Raw genomic sequence first — 27,047 nt, forward strand, 5'->3', positions numbered from 1 at the left:
GAAATACCCCAGCATGTATATCCTCACAGGTAGCACTGACACCCTGATCCAATCACCATGGAAAGGTAAAGTAATCTCCTTAAGGTGTAGGAACAGTCTTGGTCTGTAGAATTTGTTCTGTTATGTTGGGCCAATTGTTTATTGAGAGATTGTTTTCTCCTCAATGTACAGTTCTTTGCATTCCTCATGACACTGCACACAATATACAAAGTTACTTTGGTTGCATTTGGTTGTTGCATCTTTTGTAAGTACAAGCTTCTCTCTCTCTGTATTATTGAGTTCGAAAGACACAGAGATGTGATGTTTACTAAAGATCCTTCTGAATTTTCCACATATACATTATGGGATGACTATATTACTCAATTGGGTTAATTTAAGTAAGTAAAAACATGGAACAAAGGGGCAAAGCAGAACACACTGGAGTTGACTTACTAAAGGCAAGAAAACTATACACTTTGCAAGTGCAGTTGCACTCTGCAAGGGCATGTGCTCCAGAGCTTAGTAAAGGAGGGAAAGCTCTGCTGACTTCCATCATTCAATCATGTGCCATCAAAAATGCTGTTTTGTTTTTTTCACTTGTATGTGATTGGGCATTCTTTGCAAAATAAAGAAATAAAGCTTCATCTCATTTACTAAGCTCTGAAGCAAATACCCTTGCAGAGTGCAACTGCACTTGCAAAGTGTATAGTTTTCTTGCCTTTAGTAAGTCAACCCCAGTGTGTTTTGCTTTGCCCATTTGTTCCATGTTTTTGCTTGACCTTGTGGATGTTTTATCAAAAGCTCAGTCTAGGAAGCTACAAACTTTCAAAGCACTCCTGATATATCAGTGTTCTTTGTCTTTAGATTCTATGTTTGTAGTTACCATCTCAGCCCAGTGTTGGATATAACTGCTGGCGTATTTTCGTGGCACTCAGTAGAACTAAGAAGTAGGTTGTATAAGCTGCGAAAATATCCAGAATATTACAGAGCAAGACCAGTGGAATCCGACTTACTACTACTAGAAATACAATGACCGGGATAAATGTAAACCTTCATATACATACCGAATCAACTGGAATAGTGTTTCATTCAGATCTTGTTCTAGTAAGAACAATGAAATTTCCTTCCCTACATTACTCAGCTTGTATGAATTGTAGTTTCAACTCCACGTCTCTTGTGTGCTTCTTAGTTTTGCTTGACAATCCAAATTTTTAGAGGAAACCTGCGTGGAGAGAAAAATCCTGATCTACACAGTTTCAGATTAGTGACTTAAAAAGTGCATCAATGTACAATAACAGAGTTGCTTTCTCATTTCCCCAGAATGCTGTAAAATTTCACACTCGCGGAAGAAGCAAGGGAGTGACATCTTGATGGTCTAGCCAACTAGGAAGTGACTCCAAAGATAAGTGCTCTGTTAACCACACGATCGCTTTTCTGATCAACACAAGGAACTTCTAACATTTCAGGGTGTCATAAAAGGATGAATAGGTTTCTTACCCAATATAATACCATTTTAAAGAGAAACCATTAGACTTAATGTTTTTGAGATTTTGGAATTGTTTGTGTATATACTATATCTATCTATCTTTTTGTTTATCTTAAGAGAGCAAGATGTTAGCTAAAAGCCTATGTTGTAGGTTTAGCATGAACTTTTCAGTTCCTAATGTATGACTTTATTTTTATTTTTTTCTACTTTTTGTACTTTTACATTATTAAAGAAAGATCACTCAATCCAAATGTCTCACAGTCCGAGTTCACCATTAATCAAAATGTATATGTGAAATTTACCAGGCTTGTAACGTGCATAAAATGATCAACACAAAGCAAATGTCCTGACATTTTACATGTCAAACAACATTAATTATTAATATCCATGTATATTTAATGTTCTTTTTCAGCAGGCAGAAGTCTCTCAAGGATAAATGGTTTGGTATTTAGGGTATGTTGAATAAAAATCTACTTTATAAGTACTATATCACAGTTTTAGAAATACAGACGTATGTACTGTATGTAACCAGGGCCATCTTTAATATTGCTTGGACCCTGGGCAACATTTTTTTTTTGCCTCCCCCCCCCCACCCCCCATTCATGCAGTTTCACTCTCCACCTGCTTTGAGACAAACAATAAAAAGCAGCTAGACTCAAAATCAGTTCACTGAATCAGATCAGTTAGCAATTGCGATTGGTTGCCAGAGGTTACAGTGTATCATTACCACTCAGTGACTAGTTGCTAGAGGTTACAGCACATCATATCTGCTTGTTTATTGGTTGCTAGAGATTACTGTACATCGATACTGCTCACTGATTGGTTGCTATAGGTTACTGCACAACATTACTGCTTACTGATTGGTTTCTAGAGGTTACAGCACATCATCTCCTCACTGCCTGCACACCATGGACTGGGGAGGTGAGGGGGCCCATTAATAGACAGAAAACTCCAAGGGATCCTTGGACTCCTGGGTTCAGTGGCAGTGCTGGGGGGAGGGGAGAGTGTGATCAATGACAATGCTGATTTTTTTTTTATACTGACTACCAATATAAAGAGGAGTTTCAACACTGGCCACCAATGTAATAGGGGTTTACACTGACCACTAATGTAATAGAAGCATTTACAGTAACCACCAATGTAAGGAGGGTTTTACACTGACCACCAATGTAAGGGGGACATTCACACTGGCCACTAGTTTGAATGAAAGGATTCTACACAAGCCCCAATGTAATGAGAAGATTTACACTGACCATCAATGTAACTGAGACATTTAGGCTGCGTTCACATTTATGTGCATTGAAAAAGCATGCAAAATTGCTTTCCTGACACCACAGAAATGTTCTGCCCTTTAGCAGATACAAAGCAGTGACATTAATTGTTAATGACACCCACGTGCATCTGCTGACATGTGCCTTGGCACCGTGTGATTTTGGAAAAGGGTTTGGGAGTTTCTTCCGTATTTGTAGCGCATAGAGCAGCCCATTGAAATGAATGGGCTGCCCTACACATGACCTACATCTTTATCCACCCTGTCAGTACACCTTTGCATCCTAAAACCCATGCTAACCTCTGCACCCCAAACCTCCCCATCCTCTTCACTCCCCCTCCCATTTAACTTTACCTGCCTCCTCTGCTCACCTTTGCACCCACCTTACTTACCTCTATACATCCCCTCCTTGCTCATCTGTGCACCCCAAACTGTAATTCCTTCTCTGCCTACCTCTGCACACCCCATACTACCCCCCCCCCCACTAATTTGGTTACCTTTGCAGAACAGGCTGATGATAAGCTTAATGACCACAGTTGTAGGCAGGACTTTCAAGCATGTCCCTTTACCTCCCCAGTGGGCAGCATTCAGCATAGGTGATGGTGGATATGACCTCAGGGGGGCATGCTATACATATGAATACCGCCTCTATTTACATATGAATCCCGCCGGTCTGCCTCTATTTACATATGAATGTTGTCACTATTTACATATCAATGTTATTATTTACATATAAACACAGGGTCTTCAGGTGAATCATCTGTACACAACAATAGGACAGAGCTGGGCAGCATTAGTAACAGAACTTCACACTGAGATATCAGGACACAGCATGGGACTAAAACCTCAAGGGACAAGGGAATTTAAACTGGGATAGTGGCCAAGTATGAGGCGCAGCTGCTTTGGGCCCCACAACAACGACAGGGCCCAGGGCAGCTGACCCTTTTCCCCTTCCTTAAAAACGGCCCTGTATGTAACTATTACATGGTTGCCAACATTTGCAGAGAAATTATGACACTTTCCCACTAAAGAACAAAAACAATGGTTTTCTTTTGCAAGATTCTTTCCAATCTGTTTATGTATGGTATGCTCCACGTCTGCGAGAAAGAAGAGAGAGAATTAGAATTTATTCCAAAACATTAAGGCTACTTTCACACTGGGGCGGGGGACATTAGCGGTAAAGCATCGCTAGTTTTAGCGGCGCTTTACCGCTGTTATGACTGCGCTTTTCACCAGCTAGTGGGGCCCTTTTAACCCCTGCAAGCGGCTGAGGAAAGGGTTAAAAGCACCTGCTAGCACTGATGCAGCATTGCTGCCCATTGATTTGAATGGCAGGGGCGGTTTAGGAGTTGTGTATACACCGCTCCCGCACTGCCTCAAAGGTGCTGATTGCAGAACTTTTTTCCCCATCCTGCAAGCGCACCACCCCAGTGTTGAAGCACTCAGGCTTTCACACCGGGGAGGCATGAGAGGCGCTTTACATATGTTATTTTTAGGGCTAAAACTCCTGAAAATAGGGGTCTTATACTTTGGTAAATCACCTGCACTTGCTAATAAGCAGAAAAGCTATGCCTTTGAAAATGTAATTAAAAAAAATGTAAAAATTTTTTTTGTGATCACAGTGCAAAACACATCCCACACCACAAAAAATAATAATAAAACTTCAAACAACGAGTGGTAGTGATTTAAAGAGGAGCTGCACCTAAAAAAAAAATATTAAAAGCCAGCAGCTACTAATATTGCAGCTGCTGACTTTTAATAAAATCACACTTACCTGTCCCAGGTTCCAGCGATGTCGGCGGCAGATGACGAGCGATCGCTCGTCTCGCTGCTGCCACCGCCGCCATCCTCTGTCAGGGAATCGGGAAGTTAAGCATGACGGCTTCACTGCCCGGTTCCCTACTGCGCATGCGCGAGTCGCGCTGCGCGTCTCTTATGGTCCCCCGCTGTGTCTCTGGGAACTGTGTGTTTCCCAGAACACAACGGGGGGGGCGGAGCGTCTGCGGGGGTCTGCGGCGGTCTGGCCGGAAGTGGGTGCAGTTACCTGGATTATCCAGGTAACTGCACCCCCCTCCCCCCTGAAAGGTGCCGATTGTGGCACCGGAGGGGGGGAGGGATAAGATTAGCGGAACTTCCCCTTTAGGGTGAAGAACCGCTTTAATACAGTCCATCAAATATTATTACTCCTTCTTCCAATTATAGAACAGAACACAGCCAGAAATGTTTCTCCTCTCATTTTCAGATTATACCTTTGCTTGCCGGTCATTGCAGCCTCACTTTTGACTCAAGAAACAATGATGTCCACCAGAAAAAAAACACTGACTTTGTTTCTCTGTTGTCAGGAGAAGAGAAAAGTTCCTGGTTGTGTTTTGTTCTGTGACAGCATTGGAAAAGGAGAAGGAAAAAAGAGAGAGGTGTCTGGTTGTACTTTAACCTATTTTTTTGGTGATTTATGGCCTACTTAGATATAAGAGGTTAAATACAGTATATCTGGTAAACCGTAGACATGTGCACACTGAAATATTTTGTTTCGGAATTTTGTTTTCGTCCTAGAAAAATAAATTTATTTAGTTACTCCCAAAATTCATTTAATTAAGGTTGAATCTGTCATTGAAGGCTTATGGTGTCTGTCGAATGTTCAAAGAAGAGTCGACAGAGCAGCTGAACTGTATGACTCTGTATAGTTTAGCTGCTCAGTTGAATCTTCTTAGAACTTTCGAATGGCACCATAAGCCAAAGATTCAACATTTTTATGTTTTCCGCTGCTTTGTCGAATCTTTGTTGTTCATGTTGAATGTATATAGTTCAAACAGAAAATGGACTGGTGATAGTGATCACTGATCAGACAGGTAACAAGATAGGTTATATAGAATCTATATAGAATCTCAATCTATAATATAGAATCTATAATAATAAATCCCCCCTCACAACACGGGCAGCCTCTGAGGCTATCACAACACTAGCAACACTAGTATCACTATCAGGTTCATAACACTAACACAATAGTAGCAGATTATTATGAAAATGTTAAGTTGAATTGTAGCTTGCTTTACTATTGTTCTGCTGCTGTGCTTACACTTAATTGCTAAATAATTCAGGTTCTCCGCCAAACGGACCAGATAAGATTGACTGTCTTCTGAAATGATTCAGTGTGTGTGTGTGTCTCTGCTAGCAATCGTAAGTGAAAGTAAGTTGGCTGTATGTGTATACTTAGTTCTAGCTATTTTACTGCTCCTCTTCTTTGGTTACAATCAGCCAATAATATTCATCATCATCATTATTTTTATTTTACTTCCCCCACCCAATTTCAGCAGCGATCTTTTCTATCTATGTTGAATCTTTCCTCTCTATGTCAAATCTTTTCTCTCTATGTAGAATAATCCTGGACTAATAGAGTTAAGGTTAGGCAAATTCAACTACAGGTTCGATAGACATAGATTGTTATTGTCAGCATCATGTCGAATCTCCTATCTATATTGAACTGTTGTCACAAAGAAAACGAAAATAAAGCATTTGTTTATGTCGGATCTTTCGTTTTTCGGATTCGGCACTTTCATTATCGTTTGTTAAAATGATAACGAAAATACCTGAAATTCAGACGAAAATGCATTCTGACGAAAACGAATGAACATGTCTAGTAAGCCTTCCTGGGTTTACAAACACTGCACATGATGGTGGAGTGCATGGGGAAAACGTTGGTGGCCTGGATGGATTGTGGAGTGCAATGATAGTTCATGAATTTGTTGTCTGATTTTTTCTGTATTTGTGGTGTGGGCTGTGTTTTGCACTGTGTTCTCTATAGTTTGTATTGTTTGTACAATATGGGAAATATTTTTGTTAATTGAAGGTTATTTTAATCTATTATTTTGTGGAGGGTACTGGTATATTTTGTCTATTTTTAATCCACTGAGCACTTAGAGGAAACAATGGCAGAATGTCCAGCACAATATACTGTATATTGTCCTTGATGTCTTACTATAATACTCTCCTAAACCATAGAACATTGGAGGAGTGAGTCCTAAAGGAAACTCAATAGTTTAATTCCCCACAGCAGTTTGACCTTGCTCAAGTTCATACTTTTCTCAGACAACATTCTCCTAACTGACTGAGTTCCCATTATTGGCTGGTAATTGCAGTTCAGCCTACAGAGTCTTTTCATTCATTAGTTTGACTCATCCCACTTTTTCGCCCCTTTACAGATTCTTTTGTGGCAGAATAGAAAAAGATGACACTAACAAAGGGACCAGTATTAAATACTGTGGCCTTACTGAACTGAAAGAGTTTTTCTTCAGAGCAGAGAAAATGTGAATTTGAGCAAAGCTTACAGAATCCTATATACAGCTCAGTCTCTTAACATTATCACATGTTACATTTTGGTATCATACATATTACCAGGGAAGGCACCAAGCAGGTTTCACTGGTCCTTACAATGATGCCATCCGAGTACATCCAAGAGCCTGTGCCAATGGTGTTTTTGTTCACCTCAATCAAGTTTCAAATGCAGGTCAGAGAGATGTCAACTGCAGGTCAAATGCGCCTGTCAATTAACTCTGAATTATGAACTGATGTCAAACTGATGCAGTTATCAAGCCCCAAGCCCGTCGACACAGGCCCTTAAGCTGACCATAAACATGGGAGATCAGTCTAAATTTCAGTTACAATCAAACTTCTCTAATGCTTTTGTACCAGTTGCTGTACTCTGTAGTCTATTTGACCACCTCAAGTGACTGCTAGGGACACGGGACTAACCAAGTGTCCCCATGGGACTTGTCACTCTTACAGCCAACCCCTTCTTTCCTTCCTGTATGGTCTTCCATAGATCCCAACTTTAATTGAATTAGCACAATAAAAGGTACACAATCTTTCTGCTGGCTTTCTCTGTTTAGTTTTCATGTCCTGGGGCATTTCTCCTCTCCTCACCTCACATCCTGGTCACTGATAAGTAGGCACAGAAGACAGCTATTGCTAGAAGTTAATCACTGCTGTCTGAATCTTCAATCAAACTATCATCTCCCCTCCCTCCCTTTGTCACGACCCTAACTTTGTTGGGGTAATGTCACCCCACAGGTGTGGGTGGACACAGTTTATGGTGGTAACTGGTCGTTGGTACGTTACTTGGTGCTCGAGTCCTGAAAGACTGAGCAGGTGGTTTGTTTAAAGTTTTAATGGTGATATTGGTCTGTGTGTTTAATGTTAAAGGTATGGCACAACAAAGGTTAAAGGTTATCATATGTTATCATGTTTTAAAAGCCAAATAAAGGGGCCACGGCCATAATTTTCCACACTTCAGTTTTCTTTACTATCACGATTGATCAGATGGTGATGGTGGGGTGGAGTCAGAATGGTTGTTTGTGGGGTTGTACAGTCCCATGTCATGTTTAGCCTATGTAGAGAGGTGGGTGGAAGTATGCTGCATATACTTTCAATGCTGTCTTTTTAAGGAAAACAATAATATGTTGGCTATTTTTCATAAAAAGCTTTGGTTGGTAGGAAATCATATCTTAAGAGAGTCATCTAATGTTTGTAAAGGCTAAATTAAACTTATTAGTAAATATATTAATTGCATTGCATTGTTGAACTCTTCTTTAGAAAATTCTAGTGGGCCAGGTGTTATGTTGTTTCAAAGGCTTTCCAATAAATTAGTGAAATAGCGTACTTTGTACTTACAATTCAGCCACTTAGGGTCTGTGTACACATGGAACTGTACTGCTAAAAAAGTAAGACTAGGGATGAGCTCACTGGTTGTTTGGATGACAAATGTTTACAGTGTTCAGGGTGGATGAACGTGAAAGCTTCCATCTTTCAATAGTTGCTAAGGAAGCAGTGGATGCTGGCATGGAATACCCCCCTAGCAAGGCGCCCTCTTATGTTGAAGACATGTAGTGGTATGGTTCAGGAGGTGGGGGGGACACAGTTGTCCCCCATCCTTTTCAGGCTTGGGGAGTGCATGAAGGCTGCATGCTCAGATTAAGACTCTGATATGGATTTTTAGGTGGACTTTGCATTTTTTTTTTTACATAGAGATTCCCCTTAAAATCCAAACCAGACTTAAAGGGTCTAATGCCCCGTACACACGAGCGGACTTTTCGACATCCAAACTCCGATGGACTGAGTCCGTCAGACTATCTGATCGTGTGTGGGCTGCAACGGACTTTAGCTTCGCTAAAGTCTGACGGACTTTAGAAATGAAGCATGCTTCAAATTTTCCTGACGGAACTCCGCCGGACCCGGTCCCCTTCGAAAAATTCGCTCGTGTGTGTGCTACTCCGACGGACTAAAACCGACGCTAGGGCAGCTATTGGCTACTGTCTATGAACTTCCTACGTCGAATCCAGTCGTACGTCATCACGTTCGACTCCGTCGGAGTTTGGTGTGATGGTGTGTGGTCAAGTCCGTTCGGTCGAAAAGTCCGCCAGAACTCCGTCGGAACTCCGTCGGAACTCCGGCGGAACTCCTTTGGAGGTCTGTCAGACTTAATCCCTCTCGTGTGTACGGGGCATAATATTGATTATCTAGAGGACCTCATGACTTTTTTTTTTTATGTGCATGAGGCATCCCCTAAACTAGATTTGTCATTCTTGCCACAGGATGTGCTACAGAAAAGTAATTTACCAGCAATGTAAAACACGTTTTTCCTTTGTAAATGTCAGTGTTGCTGTAGAACCTTTTGTGGGTCACAGAGAGGTGCCGCATTCACAGACAGGGTTTGGTTTATGTGATCTGAATATTTTTTATTAAAGATGATTTTATTGTATTTTTATAATTTGTGAATGCATTTAATGCACATTTTTTTAGCAATCACTTTGAAAACATATACTCTGCTATAAAATGTATTGTTCTCACATACAGTATATGGGTTAATGCAATTTGCAAAATTGCATGTGTTTTTGTAAACTGTAGACTGAAATTTAGCTTCAGAGATAATTGTATTTGTAGTCTTTTTTGTCCCCTTTTATCTTATAACCCTAGCTTGAGTAAATGTCTTGGTCTTTGTCTATGTCTATGTCTATGTCTATGAAAAAAGCATCTCAAAATAATATTAAAATGAATGGCCTGTTTTATCTAGCTTTTTAATTTTGTAATTGGCACAAAGATGGAAAGAAAAACATACAGATGGTTTTAATGCAGTATAATGTCTGTATTCTGCCTTTCTATGTTTATGTATTTTTAGGCATTTGAACTCAATTTAAAAGGAAAAACATACATATAATCTAAATAATAAATCAGGGGAAAACAAGATGGAAACAGAATACCAATCTTTGTGAGACTAGGTTATGGGACATAAATGCAAAGCATTGAGAGCATGTCGATTCTAGAATATCTTTTAAATATGGTGTAAATTACGCATTCAAACATTCAAAGGCCATGGGGAAGATTCACCCAGAAATGTAAAAAAAAAAAAGAAAAAAAAGAATAAAGGACTTTTCATTAAATGTTATCTACCTGTGCAGGTTGTAGCTATCATTAGTTATCATTGATCAATAAAATCTTCAAATGTATCATGCTATACTGGCTCCAAGCAGGTGCTTTATATTCTTGCTGGTTCTATATATAGATCCAAGGATCAAATATACATGTAAAGATCAAAGTAGAAACAGTAGTCACTTTTCAATTTTTTTGTCTGGGTGTCTTTAAGCAAATCCAGCAAAACACACGTAGAATGGGGGAAGGGGGCTTCAAGGACATTCAGAGAAGTCAAGACTACAAAACAAAGCCAATAAATGTATTATTTTAAAAGTTTAAAGTGTTACTAAACCCAGGACTCTGCATTCACTATATCCGTTGTCCCACCATACATAGAACATGGAAATTCAATTGTTGTAGTATATATAAATTACTAAATACCTTTTCTCATCAACAGTATATAGCAGCCTTGTGACTTCTATCAGTGTCTAGTTAAAGATTGTAGGAGGAGTTTTCATTCTACTCTGACTGCCCTAAGAGGCTGGTGTAGGACCCCTGACCCTTTGTCTGGACAGTGCTGATTGGCCCTGTGCTGATAACATTCACACTTCCAAGAGAGAAAAAAAAAAACTTTCTAGCAATACACACCAAACTGAGCATGTGCAGAGTGACTCCAAAGGCACTGTCTTATCAGGAGATGTATTGAGGACAATGGAAGAAAAGGAGGATCAGGAAAGACATGATCAAGCAGCTTTTCTACACAATTTAGAGGATTAACTCCTTAGACTCCACAGTGAGTATAACAATCATGCTTTACTACATATACAGATTGATTTTACTGTTGTAGGTTTAGTAACACTTTAACCCTGGACTTTGGTTTTGGACAGACTGCAAACTGAGCAGCACAGCTGTCAGGTTTTCAATGCAGTTGGAGACCCTGTTCAAGAGACTTCTCCTGTTTTTCTGTTGGCGCACAAAGTTATGGGAAATCTCTTTTCATTGGGGGCACAGATCCCATTGATATTTATTTATAAATACATTCTGGATAGGTTATAACCTCTGTCAGGTGTTCTGGTGTTAACATCATAGAGTCATAGAATTGCATACGGTACCCCAAACAACAGGAATAACAAAAACAACCTGAAAAGAAAAGTAAATAATTAAACAAACAATAAGACAATAATATTGGAAAATTTAAGGCCAGGGTCCTTTTATCAGGGGTTAAAAACAGACAAATTAAACCGATAAAACTTACAAATGAATAACAATAAACCAATCCAAACTTTTAAATAAATACCAAACACCAAAAGCTCAGTCACCAAGAATCAAACTAAACACAAGCAGTCCGTTAAAGCGGGGGTCCCCAATCACCAGGCCTTGGGCTGGAACCGGGCCGTGGTCTCTCTGCAGCCGGGCTGTGAGTGCAGTGGGCGAGCAAGCATAAAGATGACATCATTTCCCACCGCCCCCCCCCCCCCCCGCATCAGTGCAGTTCTGCCCTTAATCTGCAGCTGCGGGCAGCAGATTACATCATCTTTCACTCTGGGACCCAGCAAATGTGCATGCGCTGAAAAGCTGGGGAGAGACTGCCAGAAGTTTCTTTCTCTGCTGTCACTGTTGACTGCCACCAAATTGCATTTACATTTAAAAAGTGACAAGCTGCATCTAGTATTTTCTGGTGGCATGCGAAGTGGCAAGTGAAAATCTGCATCTGGTCGCAAGAAACATGGCAAGTGACGTGGCAAGTGACAATCCGCATCTGATGGCAGGCAACGTGGCAAGTGACAATTTTCATATGGGGCAAGTGACAATCCGCATCTGGTGGCAGGCGACGTGGCAAGTAACAATCATCTGGTGACAAGTGACAAGCTGCATCTGGTGTCATGCGACATGATAAGTGACACGCTGCATCTTGTGGCAGGCAAAGTGGCAAGTGACAAGCTGCATCTGGTGGCAGGCAGCATGACGTGACAAGCCTCATCTGGTGGCAGGTGATGTGACAAGTGACAAGCTGCATCTGGTGTGGTAGGCGACATTGCAAGTGACAAGCGGCATCTGGTGGCAGGCGGTGGTGGCAAGTACATCTGGTAACAGGCGACATGGCAAGTGACAAGCTGCATCTGGTGGCAGGTGATGGTGGCAAGTGACATGCTCAGGGCTCCCACTGATTCTGCATTATGGTAAGTTGAACTATTTAATTTTTTATATTACAATGCAATAATAGAAAAAATGTGCTTTAATCATCCTGACACTATATCAACCATGGTGCTGGGATCATTAAAGTGACAACGCTAGCCATTCCCCCACCCCCGGGCTTTGGCATAATTTTCTTCCACGCAGCCCCGGTGCCAAAAGGTTGCGTTAAAGTATTTATTCATACTGTCCACCCACATATGTGGGTGACAATATCCCCAACAAAGGGTAGCCACGACTTGGGGAGGGAGGGCAAGACAGCTCAGCTTGATTATAAATCTATAGTGCCTTGAAAAAGTACCCCACCATACCCCTTGAAATTTTCCACATTTTGTCGTGTTACAACCAAAAACATAAATGTATTTTATTGGGATTTTATATGATAGACCAACACAAAGTGGTACATAATTGTGAAGTGGAAGGAAAATGATAAATGGTTTTCAATTAAAAAAAAATAAAAAATACCTGAAAAGTGTGGCGTGCATTTATATTCAACCCCCCTGAGTCAGTACTTTGTATAACCACCTTTTTCTGTATTTACAGCTGCAAGTCTTTTTTGGGGTTGTCTCTACCAGCTTTGCACATTTTCCATTTTCCATTCTATGCAAAATAGCTCAAGCTCTGTCAGATTGGATGGAGAGCATCTGTGCACAGCAATTTTCAAGTCTTGCCACATATTCTCAATTGGATTTAGGTCTGGACTTTGACTGGGCCATTATAACATATGAATATGCTTTGATCCAAACCATTCCATTGTAGCTGTGGCTGTATGTTTATGGTCAATGTCCTGCTGGAAGGTAAACCTCCGCCCCAGTCTAAAATCTTTTGTAGACTCTAACAGGTTTTCTTCCCTGCTGAAGAAAATCATCCCTAAAAACGTGATGTTGCCACCAGCATGTTTCACAGTGTGATGTGCAATGTTAGTTTTCCACCACACATAGTGTTTTGTTTTTCAGCCAAAAAGTACATTTTTGGTCTCATGTAACCAGAGAACCTTCTTCCACGTGTTTGTTGTGTCCCCCACATGGCTTCTCACAAACTGCAAATGGGACTTCTTATGGCTTTATTTCAACAATGGTTTTCTTCTTGCCACTCTTCCATAAAGGCCAGATTTGTGGAGTGCACGGCTAATAGTTGTCCTGTGGACAGATTCTCCTACCTGAGCTGTGGATCTCTGCAGCTCCTCCAGAGTTACCATGGGCTGCTTTTCTGATTAATGCTTTCTTTGCACGGCCTGTCAGTTTAGGTGGACGGCCATGTCTTGGTAGGTTTACAGTTGTGCCATACTCTTTCTATTTTTGGATGATGGATTGAACAGAGCTCCGTGAGATGTTCAAAGCTTGGAATTTTTTTTTATAACCTAATCCTGCTTTAAATGTCTCAACAACCTTATCCCTGACCTGTCCAGTGTGTTCCTTGGCCTTCATGATGCTGTTTGTTCACTAAGGTTCTCTAACAAACCTCTAAAAGGCTTCACAGAACAGCTGTATTTATACTGAAATTAAATTACACAAAGGCAGGCTCTATTTACAAATTAGGTGACTTCTAAAGGCACCACTACATTTTAGTTAGCGGTATCAGAGTAAAGGGGGCTGAATACAAATGCACACCACACTTTTTAGATATTTATTTGTGAAACTTTTTGAAAACCATTTATCATTTTCTTTCCCCTTCACAATCCTGTGCCACTTTGTGTTGGTCTATCATATAAAATGCCAATAATACAATACAATACAAGTCGGTTGCCATGCATATGATCAATACTGCAAGGATGTGTATTCCAATCCACTGGCGGTCCACATTCCCACCTTCCATCCTCGAATGGCTTAACAGAGTAAATCGTATTGCTGAGATGGAGGAGCTGATCTATACTACCTTGGATAATATTTCCAAATACACAGATATCTGGGTAGCATGGCTAACCTTCAAAAGAACTAAATAGTATCAAGATCTTAGAAACGCCTCAAACTAACTCCCAAATGGGGCGACTTCACCCCTGTGCGTGAAGCCAAATTCAAACTCTAGCCCAGTTATAATACTCACAGGGTACTGGACACTAGAGGATGGAGAGGGTAGTTGGTGCCGATTTCCCCCCTCTCCTCAGCAGCATTCCCCCCCTTGTTCTTCACCTTAGTACCTTCCCCCTGCTTGTTTCCTCCCCCTCTTCCCCTCCTCTCCCTCTTCTCCTCATGTACCCCTCTCTCTACACTGACAAAATGTAGAAAAATTCAAAGGGTATGAATACTTTTCCAAAGCACTGTATCTGCTGATAGATGCGTCAGAAGTGAAAATATTTAAGGATGAGTCAGATACACTAATAGTTGCCAGGTTTCCCCTTTAAAAGTGCAGGGCAAATCCAAGCTGATAGGGGACTGACAGATCTACCTGGTGACACCTGATAAGAAAAGCCTCCGGAGACAACTAACAAGGGGCAACCTAAAACAGACAAAGGGAGAGCCAGAAACAGCGAAAAACAGCCAGAGAGCAAAACAAACAAACAAAAATCCCTAACAACAGCCTTAGTTTAACCCCCCTGGCAGTATTCCCGAGTGTAGCTCGGGGGGAGATTTCAGTACCATTAGCGGTAACCCCCGAGCCCCACTCGGGATCGCGTCACTGGATCCTGGAAGAGGTTACTTACCTTGTCGCCAGGATCCCGCAATGTACTCCTACTGTGTATGGCGGCCCGATCTTCCGCATCTTCTGCCCGATGCACTGTGTGCCCTGGCTTCCGTTCCCAGTGAGCGTCGCAACGCAGGGAGGTGAAGCCTGCGGCAAATTCAAACAGTATAAAACACAAACACACTGATACATTGTAATCCTATTGGATTACATTACTAAATAAAATAAAATTGACCTTAGTTTGCCCCCAGTGCTTGCAATTTTAGTGTACTTCCTGTCTGGAAACTGCCATGGTCTGGAGCGACCATGGCATCAAAAAAGCGTGCCTCTACGTGCTCGATTGACTGCGGTACAGAGCACGCAGCTCCCCCAAGATTGCCATTTACTGGAGCACCTGGTATCAAAGTGGATGTAGAAGATGACAACCCATTGGCATACCTCCAACTCTTTTTGACCAATGAGGTTATAGAAAAAATTGTTACTGAGACAAATCGGTACCAGGAACAACAAGCTGCTACGCATCACAGATTTGCAAGCAGAAAGTGGGAAACAGTGACCAAAGAGGACATCTGGAAGTTTCTGGGCCTCATAATTCTTCAGGGAGTGGTGGGGAAACCCCTGCAGAAGTGGTATTGGACAACCAAAAAATTACTAGCCACTCCTTTTTTTGGCAAAATGATGAAGAATTTGATGAGACTTCTCATCCAGCACCAAAACTGAAAAAGATTTGGGAGGTATATCAAATTATTCAGAAATATTTCCAGCAGACCTATGTGCCAGATAGAGACATCAGTATCGACGAAAGTCTAAGCCCCGGTTCACACGTGTGCGAAGCTGCGGTTTCACTGCGCAGATAAAAATCTGTTGTTTCAAAGGTCCCTCTACGTTTTATCTGCAGATCAGCTGCAAAATCAGAAGTAACCCCTGAAGTGTCTAATTAGTGCTGCGAATTTTGAGCTGGCCAATTGCTTGTTATCCATTTGTGAGGCTGCTTAAAAAGATTTTTGTGGACACTTCCTGGTTGTCCAGGAGTCTGTAGTTTGTTTTTGTTTGTTAGCAAAATGTGTGCTGCTCTGCCCATGACAATGCCAACAGTTGTTGGTGCAACAGCAGCAATCTTGCTGGAAGCAGAGAAGAGGAGAAGGAGGAGGAGAAGAAGATACTGGGTTCATCCCATAATTGTAAATCGGGAGGAGAGAGGCCAGTTCATGATCCTGTATGAAGACCCCCGTGTGCATGATGAGAAATTTTTTAATTACACGCGCATGTCAATAACTAGGTGAGTCATTTACCTGCCAAACCATTCATTTTTTTGTCCTTTGTCATGTGAATTTTGGAGCATGTAATCTAATGTTTTTACAACTCTTCAAACATGTGTAATTCTAAATATATAACCCGACAAAAGTTGGCGTAATAAGGATTTATTCAATTATCCAAAATATATTAAAAATACAGTGTATATATATATAAAAAAATAAAAAAAATTTGCTCATGTAGCCATCATAAATTAACATAGAAAAATGTAAAAACAAAAAAAATATCTCTCAAGTAGGCCTCTTCAACTTAGTTGACCAAAAAGGTCTCCTCTCGGTCCTCAACCTTGGACAGACATCATTAATCATAGATTGTGATATGCTTTTTGGAAAGGGGGCTCATTGGAGTAGTGACTGGCAGAAGCTGGGTCATCACTGGCAGTGCTGGGAGCAGGCCTAGCCTCACCATGTTGACTTGGCACATACATACCAGGATTTTGGGGGGGGGTCTGATTGAAGGAATTGGGGATGGGATGGGATATGGAATGCTACTGTGTGGCACTTCATATCTGGAGATTTCCTTTTCAAAACTAGAAGGATAGGATGGGGGATTATAGGGGTAAGGTTGGTGTTGTTGTTCAGGGTACTGGACGTATCTGGGGTAGTTAACGGGAGGTCTTGGTGGTGGCACATATGGCACTTTAAATTAAGCTTCCTCACATGGCTATGAGAATGAGTGCAGCACTTGTCCAATAGTGTTTCACATTTCAAAGTAGCTTTCTGGGGGTACCTTTTTAATTAGAGGGACAAAACTGAGTGCCAGTATAGTATCCGGACATAAAAAAGCATCCACCTTTTCAGACATGGTTTTCAATATTTCAAGTAGGTGCTCACTTATGTCAGATTGGGATTGAGCTGCTCGCCTCCGTGGCACTTTGGCTGGCAGAACAATGTCTGCAGGAGCAGAGGAGGGCCCAGGGATAGCCTCTGCCACTGCAGATTGTTCATCTGGATTTGTTTCCCAAAGATTGGAAGAGCTTTGGATTTGTGATAAATCCTCTGTGCCTTCTTGAAATTCAATCTGGGCTTGGGCCTCCGGTTGAGACTCTGGTTGGTCCTCCATTACATCTTGTTCCTCCCAACTAGCTTCTGTCCTGTTTTTCAAAAACAAAGAGGGGAACTTAACTAGGCATAATCAAAGTTAAGAGGTTAGCAGATACATAGATGATATAGATGAAAACTTACTCCCTCATCTCCACAATGAGTTGCAGAAAATCGAAGTCCCTGGCAAACATATAGGGTACCCTTGGTGCTGCCCCCGAGCCACTCCTTGCTTCTTTGACGTGACGTATATATTTTCGATAAGCATCACGCATGCTACGCCACCTTGTCTGTAAGTAGTGCACTGAAAAACATAAAAATTAATAATTTTATTTATGTTTGCTTTTAGGTACCTAGCAACAGGAAATTCTTTTGGAAGTTTGCACTATGAATTTAAGGTTGGGAAGTCAACTATTAGTGGCATCGTTAATGAAACCTGCCTAGTCATATGGGAAGAACTGAAGGATTTGGTTATGAAGAAGCCAAAAAAAACAAATGGTTGAAGATAGTGGAGCTATTCTGGGAGCGTTGCAAATTCCCCAACTGTCTGGGAGCCATAGATGGGAAGCACATCTGCATCCTCAAGCCTCCAGCTAGTGGGAGCCAATATTTTAATTATAAGAAATTTTTTGTTGTTGGTATTAATGGCAGTGGCAGACACCAATTATAAATCTATTTATATTGATGTGGGTTCTTATGGCAGCAGCTCGGATTCTAGTGTATTTTCACATTCCTCATTTGGCCGCATGCTGCGCGAGAATACACTAGCCTTGCCCAATCATTCTCCCCTGCCCAGAACAACAGAGCTTTCCCTCCCACATGTATTTGTAGGAGATGAAGCGTTTGCACTTTCAGAGCACATGCTCAGGCCTTTTTCAATTCGCTCTCTAACAACAGAAAAAAGAGTGTTCAATTATAGGCTCAACAGGGCACGACGAGAAGTAGAATGTTCATTTGGTATACTATGCAATTAGTGGAGATTCTTGCATACTTCAATAAACCTTAGTATTCAGTATAGTAATTCTTTATGTCACCAGCTGGGGAGGTGACTTGGCAGATGAATTCGATATAATCCTAAAAAGTGTGTATTTGTTTGCATTCTATTATCAGGGCCTTTACAAAATGAAAAGTGTGTTGTAACAAATGTTTTTTTAGGTAATTTAGATTTTTTTTAAATAAAAATAATGTTGTTCACATTTGTGTTGTATATTATTTTGAAAACCTAAGCAAATCTAAGATTAGTAATTAATTTAGGGACTCCTCCATCGCTGGATGACGCCGTTATGTGCCTAATGTTGAGAGCATGTGGCCTGGTATGGATTTGTGGGTGAACGCACGCTGTTGTCTAGTAAAATAATATTCAAATTCCTAAAAATGGACAACATAAAGAAACAACAGGACAGCATCTGCAGGCAGTGAAAGGGAAAAAAAACGTACATTTGTCAGCCTGAACTTGGGATGAGCACATGCTCCACTCTGGCAAGATGGTTCTGGCAATTTCCAGCCAAGCACGCTTTTTAAGAACGTTGTCCTTATATTTAGGATGCCGGGTGTTATAAATCATTGGTTTCTCCCTCACAAGTCTGATCACCTCCTCACAATCCACAGATTCTTTAACCTTTATGCCCCTTTATCGCCCTCTTTTTGCCATGCTTGCTCTCCGGTCATCACCACAAATCAGACAGGGGAGGAACTGGAAGAGGGGGAGGTGTAGGAGGAGGAGAGATAATTTCTGTTCACACCGCAACACAGCTGCGAATCAGATGCGTGCCCATAGAAGATAATGGCCTTGCAATTCGCACCGCAATGACCAGAAAAAGCACACGTTTTTTGTGCAATGCGCAGTGCGAATGCAACGCACATATGTGAACTTGCCTCATTCAAATTAACTTAGTTTAAAATGTCTTGTGAATTGGATGCGTTGTAAGCTGCATCTAATTCGTATAGGTGTAAATGGGGGCTAATGGCCTACAAAGGAAGACTCAGCTGGATACAGTATATCGCGTCTAAGAGAGCACGATTTGGCATAAAATCATTCATGCTCTTAGAATCCAGCACTGATTACATATGGAATTCGGTCCTTTACACTGGGAAAGGAACCAAGTTCAATGAAAGATTCAGTAATTATGGAATGACAACCACTTCCGTTCTTACTTTGATTGAACCATTGCTGAATCAGGGCTACTGTGTAACCACAGATAATTTTTACACTTCTCCAGAACTCCATGAGTTCCTTCTACAGCATAAGATAGATGCATATGAGACCGTTAGAGCTAACCGGGCGTAACATGCCACCAACCTTTGGCAATAAAAAGCTCAAGGCAGTAGTTGCCTGGAAGAAAGGCAAAATTATGGCACTGAGATGGCGTGACAAAATAGATGTGTGCCTAAAGATTACTATTCACAACACCTCTACTGTCATGGTACACACAAAAGGTGGAAAAGACATAATGAAACCACAATTCATGATGGACTACAACCACACCATGGGAGGTGTTGACAAAGCCATGACTTTTTATCCAGCCATGAGAAAGTAACAAAAAAAATTACAAAAAAATCTTCAGGAATCTTCTTGAACAGTGCCTGTGGAATGCTTTCATTTTTCAAAAAAAAAAAAGAGTGACAAGCCTGTGGTTCATGCGGACTTTGTTTGGAAATTTGCCGAACTTATATTTCTCAAGCACCAAACACCGACTCTAAATAGATGTGGACGTTGTGCTGCTGGCATTGTGACCCAGGAAAGCCTGACTGATCGTCACTTTATGGACCACATTCCACCAACAGAAAAGAGGGCAGCACCCACAAGGCTGTGTGTGGTTTGCTACTCTAAGCGTGATGACACTGGAAGGAAAATCAGAAAAGAAACCAGGTTCTACTGTCCTGACTGTGATGTTGGACTTTGTGCTGTACCATGTTTTAAAATTTTCTATACCCGGGATTTTTACTGAAGCATTATGACTACTAATATTGCACCCTTGTTTGGTCAAAAAAAAGTCAGTGTTTTTGATTATATTATTTACTAAAATGTATTGAATAAAAAGTATTCTTATTATTATATATATTTTTTTATTATTTATAGTTATTTATTATATTATAATTTATGATTTTGTGTTTCAAACTTTATCATACCCGAGATGTCTACTAGACTCTGATTTGGACAGATTTAAGTGAGTTATTCCTCATGCCACGTACACATGATCAGACTATCCGGCGGACTTAGTCCGGCGGACAATCTGCTGGACTTTACTGCGGAGGTCCGCCAGACTTTCCGAATGAGTGGACTTGCCCACACATGCCCACACATGACCGGACTTTTCAAATGAATGGACTTGCCCACACACGGAGTAAAGTCTGTTCATTTTGAACATGACTCCAGGTAGACGGGACTAGCGAAGAAAGTCAATGTCGCCACCTTCATCGGCGAGATTGACACCTCGCTAGCCCTGTCCCCTGGTATGAATTTAAAGGGGAACCCCTACACCGGAAAGGGGGTGGGGATGTGCGAGCGCCCCCCCTCCTGAACCGTACCAGGCCGCAAGCCCTCAACATGGGGGGTGGGTGCTTTGGGGAAGGGGGGCCTGTGGCCCCCCACCCCAAAGCACCTTTTCCCCATGTTGATGAGGACAAGGGTCTCTTCCAGATAACCCCGGCCATTGGTTGTCGGGGTCTACAGTTTTTACAGCTCTTTTACTAGCGTTGGCCCGGTCCTGTCGCCGCCTTCTTCCCTTCTTCTTCCCTTCTTCCAATGTTGACATAACGCTCTCTCCGTCCACAATGCCAGGGATGCGTTGCGCGGTGACTTATAAAAGCATCCCCCGGGACTGTGACATCATAAGGGGGGTCACCATGTGACATCACCCCCTGACCCTGCCCATTTTGCCTATATAAGTCACTGCGCAACGCATCCCTGGCATTGAGAGAGAGCGAGTGTTGTGTCAACATCGGGTTCACATAGGGTGGGGGCTTCCGAATTCCGATAAGGCCCCCTCCCGCAGCCCCCAACAACCAATGGCCAGGGTTGTTGGGAAGAGGCCCTTGGCCTCATCAACATGGGGACAAAGTGCTTTGGGCCTGCGGCCCCCCCTTCCCCAAAGCACCCAGCCCCCCATGTTGAAGGCATGCGGCCTGGTACGGTTCAGGAGGGGGGAGCTCGCTCGTTCCCACCCCCTTTCCTGACCAGCCGGGCTGCGTGCTTGGACAAGGGTCTGGTATGGACTTTGGGGGGACCCCCACGGCATTTTTCGGCATAGTGGTTCCCCTTTAAATCCATACCAGGTGACGGGGCTCGAGAGATGTCAATCTCGCCGATGGAGGCGGCGACATTGACTTCCTTAGCTAGTCCCGTCTACCTGGAGTCCCGTTCAAAATGAACGCGTGTGGGCATGTCAGTTCATTTGAAAAGTCTAACACACAGATAGGCGGATTGTCCGCCAGACTGCCGAGTCTGGCTGACAATTTTGAGTCAAGACTTCTTTCTAAGTCTGCCGGACTTTTGGGAAGAAAAAGTCAGCCGGAGCCCACACACGGGCGTTGGAACTCAAGTCCGATCGTGTGTACGCGGCATAAGAATTACAGGCCTACAATATAAAATGCCAAATTTCCATGCAAAATAATAGTACCGCTTTCAGCACCTAAAATCTGAAATAATCATACCGCCAGGGATGTTAAAGGCTAAAGGAAAAGGTAAAAAAATGTGCATTTATAATTGTTTTCATTATGAGATCACGGGCGCAGGCTGTCAGTGTAGCTATCTGCCCATATCTCTTACAGACAGTTACTAAATTATGATAAGGATCAATGAACTACCAAGAGCACTCATCAGTGCACTGGTAGTTCATGGAGCATGACATGCACTCGGCCACTCGGCCACAATGGCTGATACTAGTTGTAGTTCTCCCATTCACAGAACTCTGTAAATGAACGATGGGTCCGGGTGGGCATGGCTGCATTTTTTTATTTAAAATTGTGACAGCGGATGTGGGGAGATGATCTCCGGCTGTCACAACAGGGATTACAGATTTTACAAATCTCCTGGAATATACATAGGAATACATATACATAGGAAACGGTGAAAGAAGTAGACACACAAGAAAACTTAAATAGAGTGGTAAGATACCGTGAACAGAGATTATGACTGGTAATATCCTTATTCAGATTAGTGATGTGGATAACACAGTAATATCATCAACAGCAGCAAATAGAAAAGAAACAATAAATTAACTATTGTTAATATTAGTGTGTATAGTTATAGTAACTTAAATATAGTCAACGGCTCACAGTATGATCCAATACATCTCTGTATGTTTTGAAAATTATTTGAAGAAAGTTTTTATGTTTTCATTTGTCTAGCTCTGTACCACCTGTGGTTTTCCTTCCCTTGTGTACTTCTAAAGCATAGCATGTGGTATATTTAAAAGTTGGTAATATTGTTTGCTCTTTGCTGAAGAAAATAATAATAAAACACAATTTTGGAAAAAAACAAATCAACTTGTGTAGCTTTACAATCCTTTATAATTGTGGTTAACAAAGAAACCAAAATTTGGCTAAGTGCACTCCAATCTTGTGACATTATTTTGAACCTCTAGTCTTTTTTCACGGTTATCACCTAAACATTTGTGGAGCAGAAATGTGTCTAGCGTTAATTTATTGATCGTGTCCCTTGTCAGAAATCACTTACATAATGGGCAAAAATTTTCCAAATGTAATTGTTATTTGAGTGCTGTCACTTGTTGCAACTACTGTACACATGGGTAGAATGTCTGGAGAAATGTGCCAGTACCAAAAATACTGGTCGAGATCCTGCCCATGTGTATGTCGGTCTGTCCAGCAGCCAACCGACTCCCAATCAGTGATCGGAGTGTTCTGGTGGGGGGGCCGTCCTCCTGTCAGAAAACAAAAGCTCAGTGGGGGAGATCGCTGAACTAAACTCGCATGGTTAGTACAACGGTTCTAACAGAAACTATTAGGATCTATACTTGGCCCATGTGTGTATCAACCAGTTTGGGTCCCTTGTTATTGGATGTCTTAAGCACTGCTCTTTTCTGAGCGGGATTTGACACCTATTGATGGTGTAGGTTTCCCCAACATTTCCCTGTTGTTTTTCCAGTTTTGGTTAATGTGGGTCCAGCATACTGGTCTAGTTCTTTCTTTGGAACTAGTAGACTACCATGGCCACTTCCTTTACTTAATGTGCTTTTTTGAGGCCCTATCCAGTTATTATTCCTGTTGTCTTGAGACTGAGAAGGAGATAAGTGTTAGTTCTATAGTAAATACAGCATACATAGAGTGGTCTCGCACATGAAATTATGTACATCCATCCCTAATAATATAGTTCAAGTAACAGATTCATTTGGTAGGACAAATTTTCAAGACAGATTCTATATCTTTCCCAACACCAAGGAAAATGCAACCGTGTGTATGCTCCATCAGAATTTTGCTGGCCGAATTTTCGCCAGCAATAGATTGAGAGCAGGTTCTCAATTTTTCGGATGGAAAAATTTTCTATCAGAATTTCCGATTGTGTGTATATAATTTCAACACGCAAAAACTCAGGCATGCTCAGAATCAACTACGAGACAGTAGCTATTGGCTACTGGCTATCGAACTCCCTTTTTCTAGTCCCGTCATACATGTTGTATGTCACCGCATTTTTGACAGTCGAAATTTGGTGTGACTGTGTGTATGCAAGACAGCTTGAGCGAAATCCCGTTGGGATTCCATTGGAGCTTTTTCCAACCAAAATTCTGATCGTGTGTATGCGGCATTGGAGATTAATAGAATGTGCTAGAGCCGTGGAAAATATTGACCTGCAAATAGCAGATTTATGTCCATTCAGAATTTTAGGACATCAATAACTGCAGGGAATTAGGTAGCAGACAACCTGGTACAGAAAATACTTGCCAGTATGGAAAGTTAAAGACAAAATTTAATTAAGGTATTTAATAAATAGGCAAAATCACGTACCTGTACATAATTGCCTCTTCTGGGTTTGTGGCACGACCATCGGACTCACTGATCATTCCCGGCAAGGCAGATCGCCATTCTGTGACAAGGGAAGACAGAGATCCTGTATTTCTGCTAAACAAGAATATGGATCTCTGTCTTCCCACAAGCACACCCCACACAGTAAGAAAGCATTCCCTAGGGACACATTTAAACCTTTGATCGCCCCTGATGTTAACCTCTTCCCTGCCAATGTCATTAGTACAGTGACAATGTATATATATATTTTTTTGTTTTTTTGTTTTTTTTTGTTTCAATGTTTTTATTGATTATTATTGATAAAACAAAGATTGCATGTTACATACACATAGTAAAACATAAATCTGAATATCATTGTAATTATGAAATACAGAATTTGAAAATAAAGCAACAATATGAATTGATATTTGGCATAAGATAGAAATGCATAGATCAATAAAATAAAAATTAAACAAAAAAAAAAACACACTTGTAAATATCTATCATATAGATGAAATTACTCCATGCTGGATAAAATTGATTTAAACAACACATGCGTATATATGGAGTCATATTAGTCGCATACCTACATCTCATAAGAAACCAAAAAAAAGTGTAACAAACTAGAGTAACAATGAATCTGTAAATTCCATATTATCTCACGCACCCCTAATGGGATCAAACTGTGCGCGAAAATAATTTGAGTCCTAACATCAGACTATATATAAGGTAGTGGTCTGTATGGCTTTAATCTGAGCTACAACCAACATGGTTGTCTACCTTATAAGGGATTAGTATCCAGAATTGAGTACAAGCTGCTATATAAAAGCAGTGAAATGTAATTTATTCTATTATATTAAGTTGGGGTCCCCAGGTCAAGCTAAACAGGGACAGATATTAGGGTGTTATATGTAGTCGAGCACTTAAAATGTGACCAAAATGACCACGTTTTATAAAATTTAGTATGAGTATCTTTCGCTTGAGAGATCAAGCCCTCCATTTCAGCTATTTTCTCTATTCTGCGGAGCCATTCAGAAATAGTGGGGGGAGAGGAAGAACGCCAATGAACGGGGACGCAAAGCTTTGCTGCATTTATAAGATGTAATGTGAGGGATCTTTTATAAGTGGATTGCGGAATAGATGTATGATGCAGGAGGTATTGAGCTGGCGTGTAGTCTGGGGAATAGGTTGTGATTTTAGTGATGAGCTTATGGACTTCCTTCCAATATGGTTGGATTAAAGGACAATCCCACCATATGTGGAGAAGAGAACCGTGCGCTAGATTACATCTCCAACATGTGGGAGGAATAGTAGAATGGAATTTGTGAATTCGGTCAGGCGTTCTATACCATCTAGAGTATAATTTGTATCCATTTTCTTGAGCGGTAACATTTAGGGAGCCTGAATGTATGTGTGTATATATGTTTTGCCAGTCCTCCTGTGTTAAATCCAAGGACAGTTCTCTAACCCATTTCTTACATGTGGTGTCATTTGAGAAAGAAGCATTTGGGAACATTAAAGAATAGGTAAATGAAATGAGGTGTCTTTGAGGGTCTGTTTTGGAGCATAAGTTTTCGAACAGCGTATGGTCTCTATACCACAGAGATTGGGAGTTAGAGCTTTGCAAAAAATTTCTTATTTGAAGGTATTTAAAGAAAGGAATCTTCATTCCAGGGAAACGAGCTAAAATTTCTTGAAAAGATAATATCTGACCATTGTGATAGAAGGATTTAGCTCTCATGGGTTCCACTGCAGATATGTCAGCATCGGATTTAGGCAAAATACCAGGAGGGAAGTCCGGATTCTGGTCAATTGGGGTTAGTGGGCCCGGAACTGATGCAATGTGTAGCTTCTTGCGAACTGAATGGAAGATTTGTAACGTGGGAGCTATTAAAGGATGTGATCTGAACTCATATGTTAATTTTTGTGGATTGATCCATGGTAAATAAGACATTGGTAAATGGAGGACAGCTTCTTCGATACCTATCCAGGCCTTTGTCTTGTGATGTAAATGCCAATCTAATATTCTAGTCAGATGACAAGCCCAGTAATACTTTTGAATATCTGGAAGACCTATTCCCCCCTTCAATTTTGGGGACACTAGCTTACCCCATTTGACCCGTGATGGTTTCTCTGCCCAGATAAATTTTAAACATAATCTTTTGTATGTGGAGAAGAAAGCTGGCGGTAGTTTTATAGGAATTGTTTGGAGTAAATATAAGAGTCTAGGGAGTACATTCATTTTTATAATCGCTACCCTACCAAACCAGGAAAAATTGCCTTTGTTCCAGTCTTGAAGGTTCTTCTGTATGGTTTTTAAAATGGGGGCAAAATTTTTATTGTAAAGATCAGGTAGTTTTGATGGTAACTGTATCCCTAGGTAGGTTATGGCTGATGCATCCCAGCCAAACGGGAAATTGGATTGACATTGCGATACAATGGAATCTGACAGAGAAATGTTGAGTGCTTTTGATTTGGATAAATTTATTTGGAGGTTGGAGATTTTTTTGAAAAGGTCAAAATCCTTCAATAAGTTCGGAATTGTTATGATGGGATCAGTAAGAAAAAGAAGAATATCATCTGCGTACAATGTATATTTTTTAGCACTGATCACTGTATTGGTGTCACTGGTCCCCAAGAAAGTGCCACTTAGTGTCTAATTTGTCCACCACAATGTCGCAGTTCCGCTATAAGTCACTGATTGCTAGGCTTGTGCAATTCGTTTCGTAACAAATCGAAATTCAGCCGAATTTTGCATCTTTCGGACATTTGGATGCAT

At 41.2% G+C, this 27,047-nt stretch overlaps 1 protein-coding gene across 1 annotated transcript in view; it reads right to left on the reverse strand.

Moving 5' to 3' along the window:
• Positions 1–16,715: 16,715 nt before the first annotated feature.
• LOC143973906 (uncharacterized) overlaps positions 16,716–27,047 on the reverse strand; it is a 148,013-nt gene continuing 137,681 nt past the window's right edge. The window contains exons 2-3 of the mRNA XM_077474789.1: positions 17,453–17,612; positions 16,716–17,361 (exon numbers count right to left, since the gene is read on the reverse strand). Of these exons, the coding sequence (XP_077330915.1) occupies positions 16,968–17,361; positions 17,453–17,583 (525 nt within the window). The 5' untranslated portion in view covers positions 17,584–17,612 and the 3' untranslated portion in view covers positions 16,716–16,967. The remainder of the gene's footprint in view (positions 17,362–17,452; positions 17,613–27,047) is intronic.

This window comes from Lithobates pipiens, unplaced genomic scaffold (assembly GCF_037356315.1).
Source record: "Lithobates pipiens isolate NorthernLeopardFrog02 unplaced genomic scaffold, aLitPip1_a1.2 Scaffold_13, whole genome shotgun sequence".
NCBI classification, from domain to species: Eukaryota; Metazoa; Chordata; class Amphibia; order Anura; family Ranidae; genus Lithobates; species Lithobates pipiens.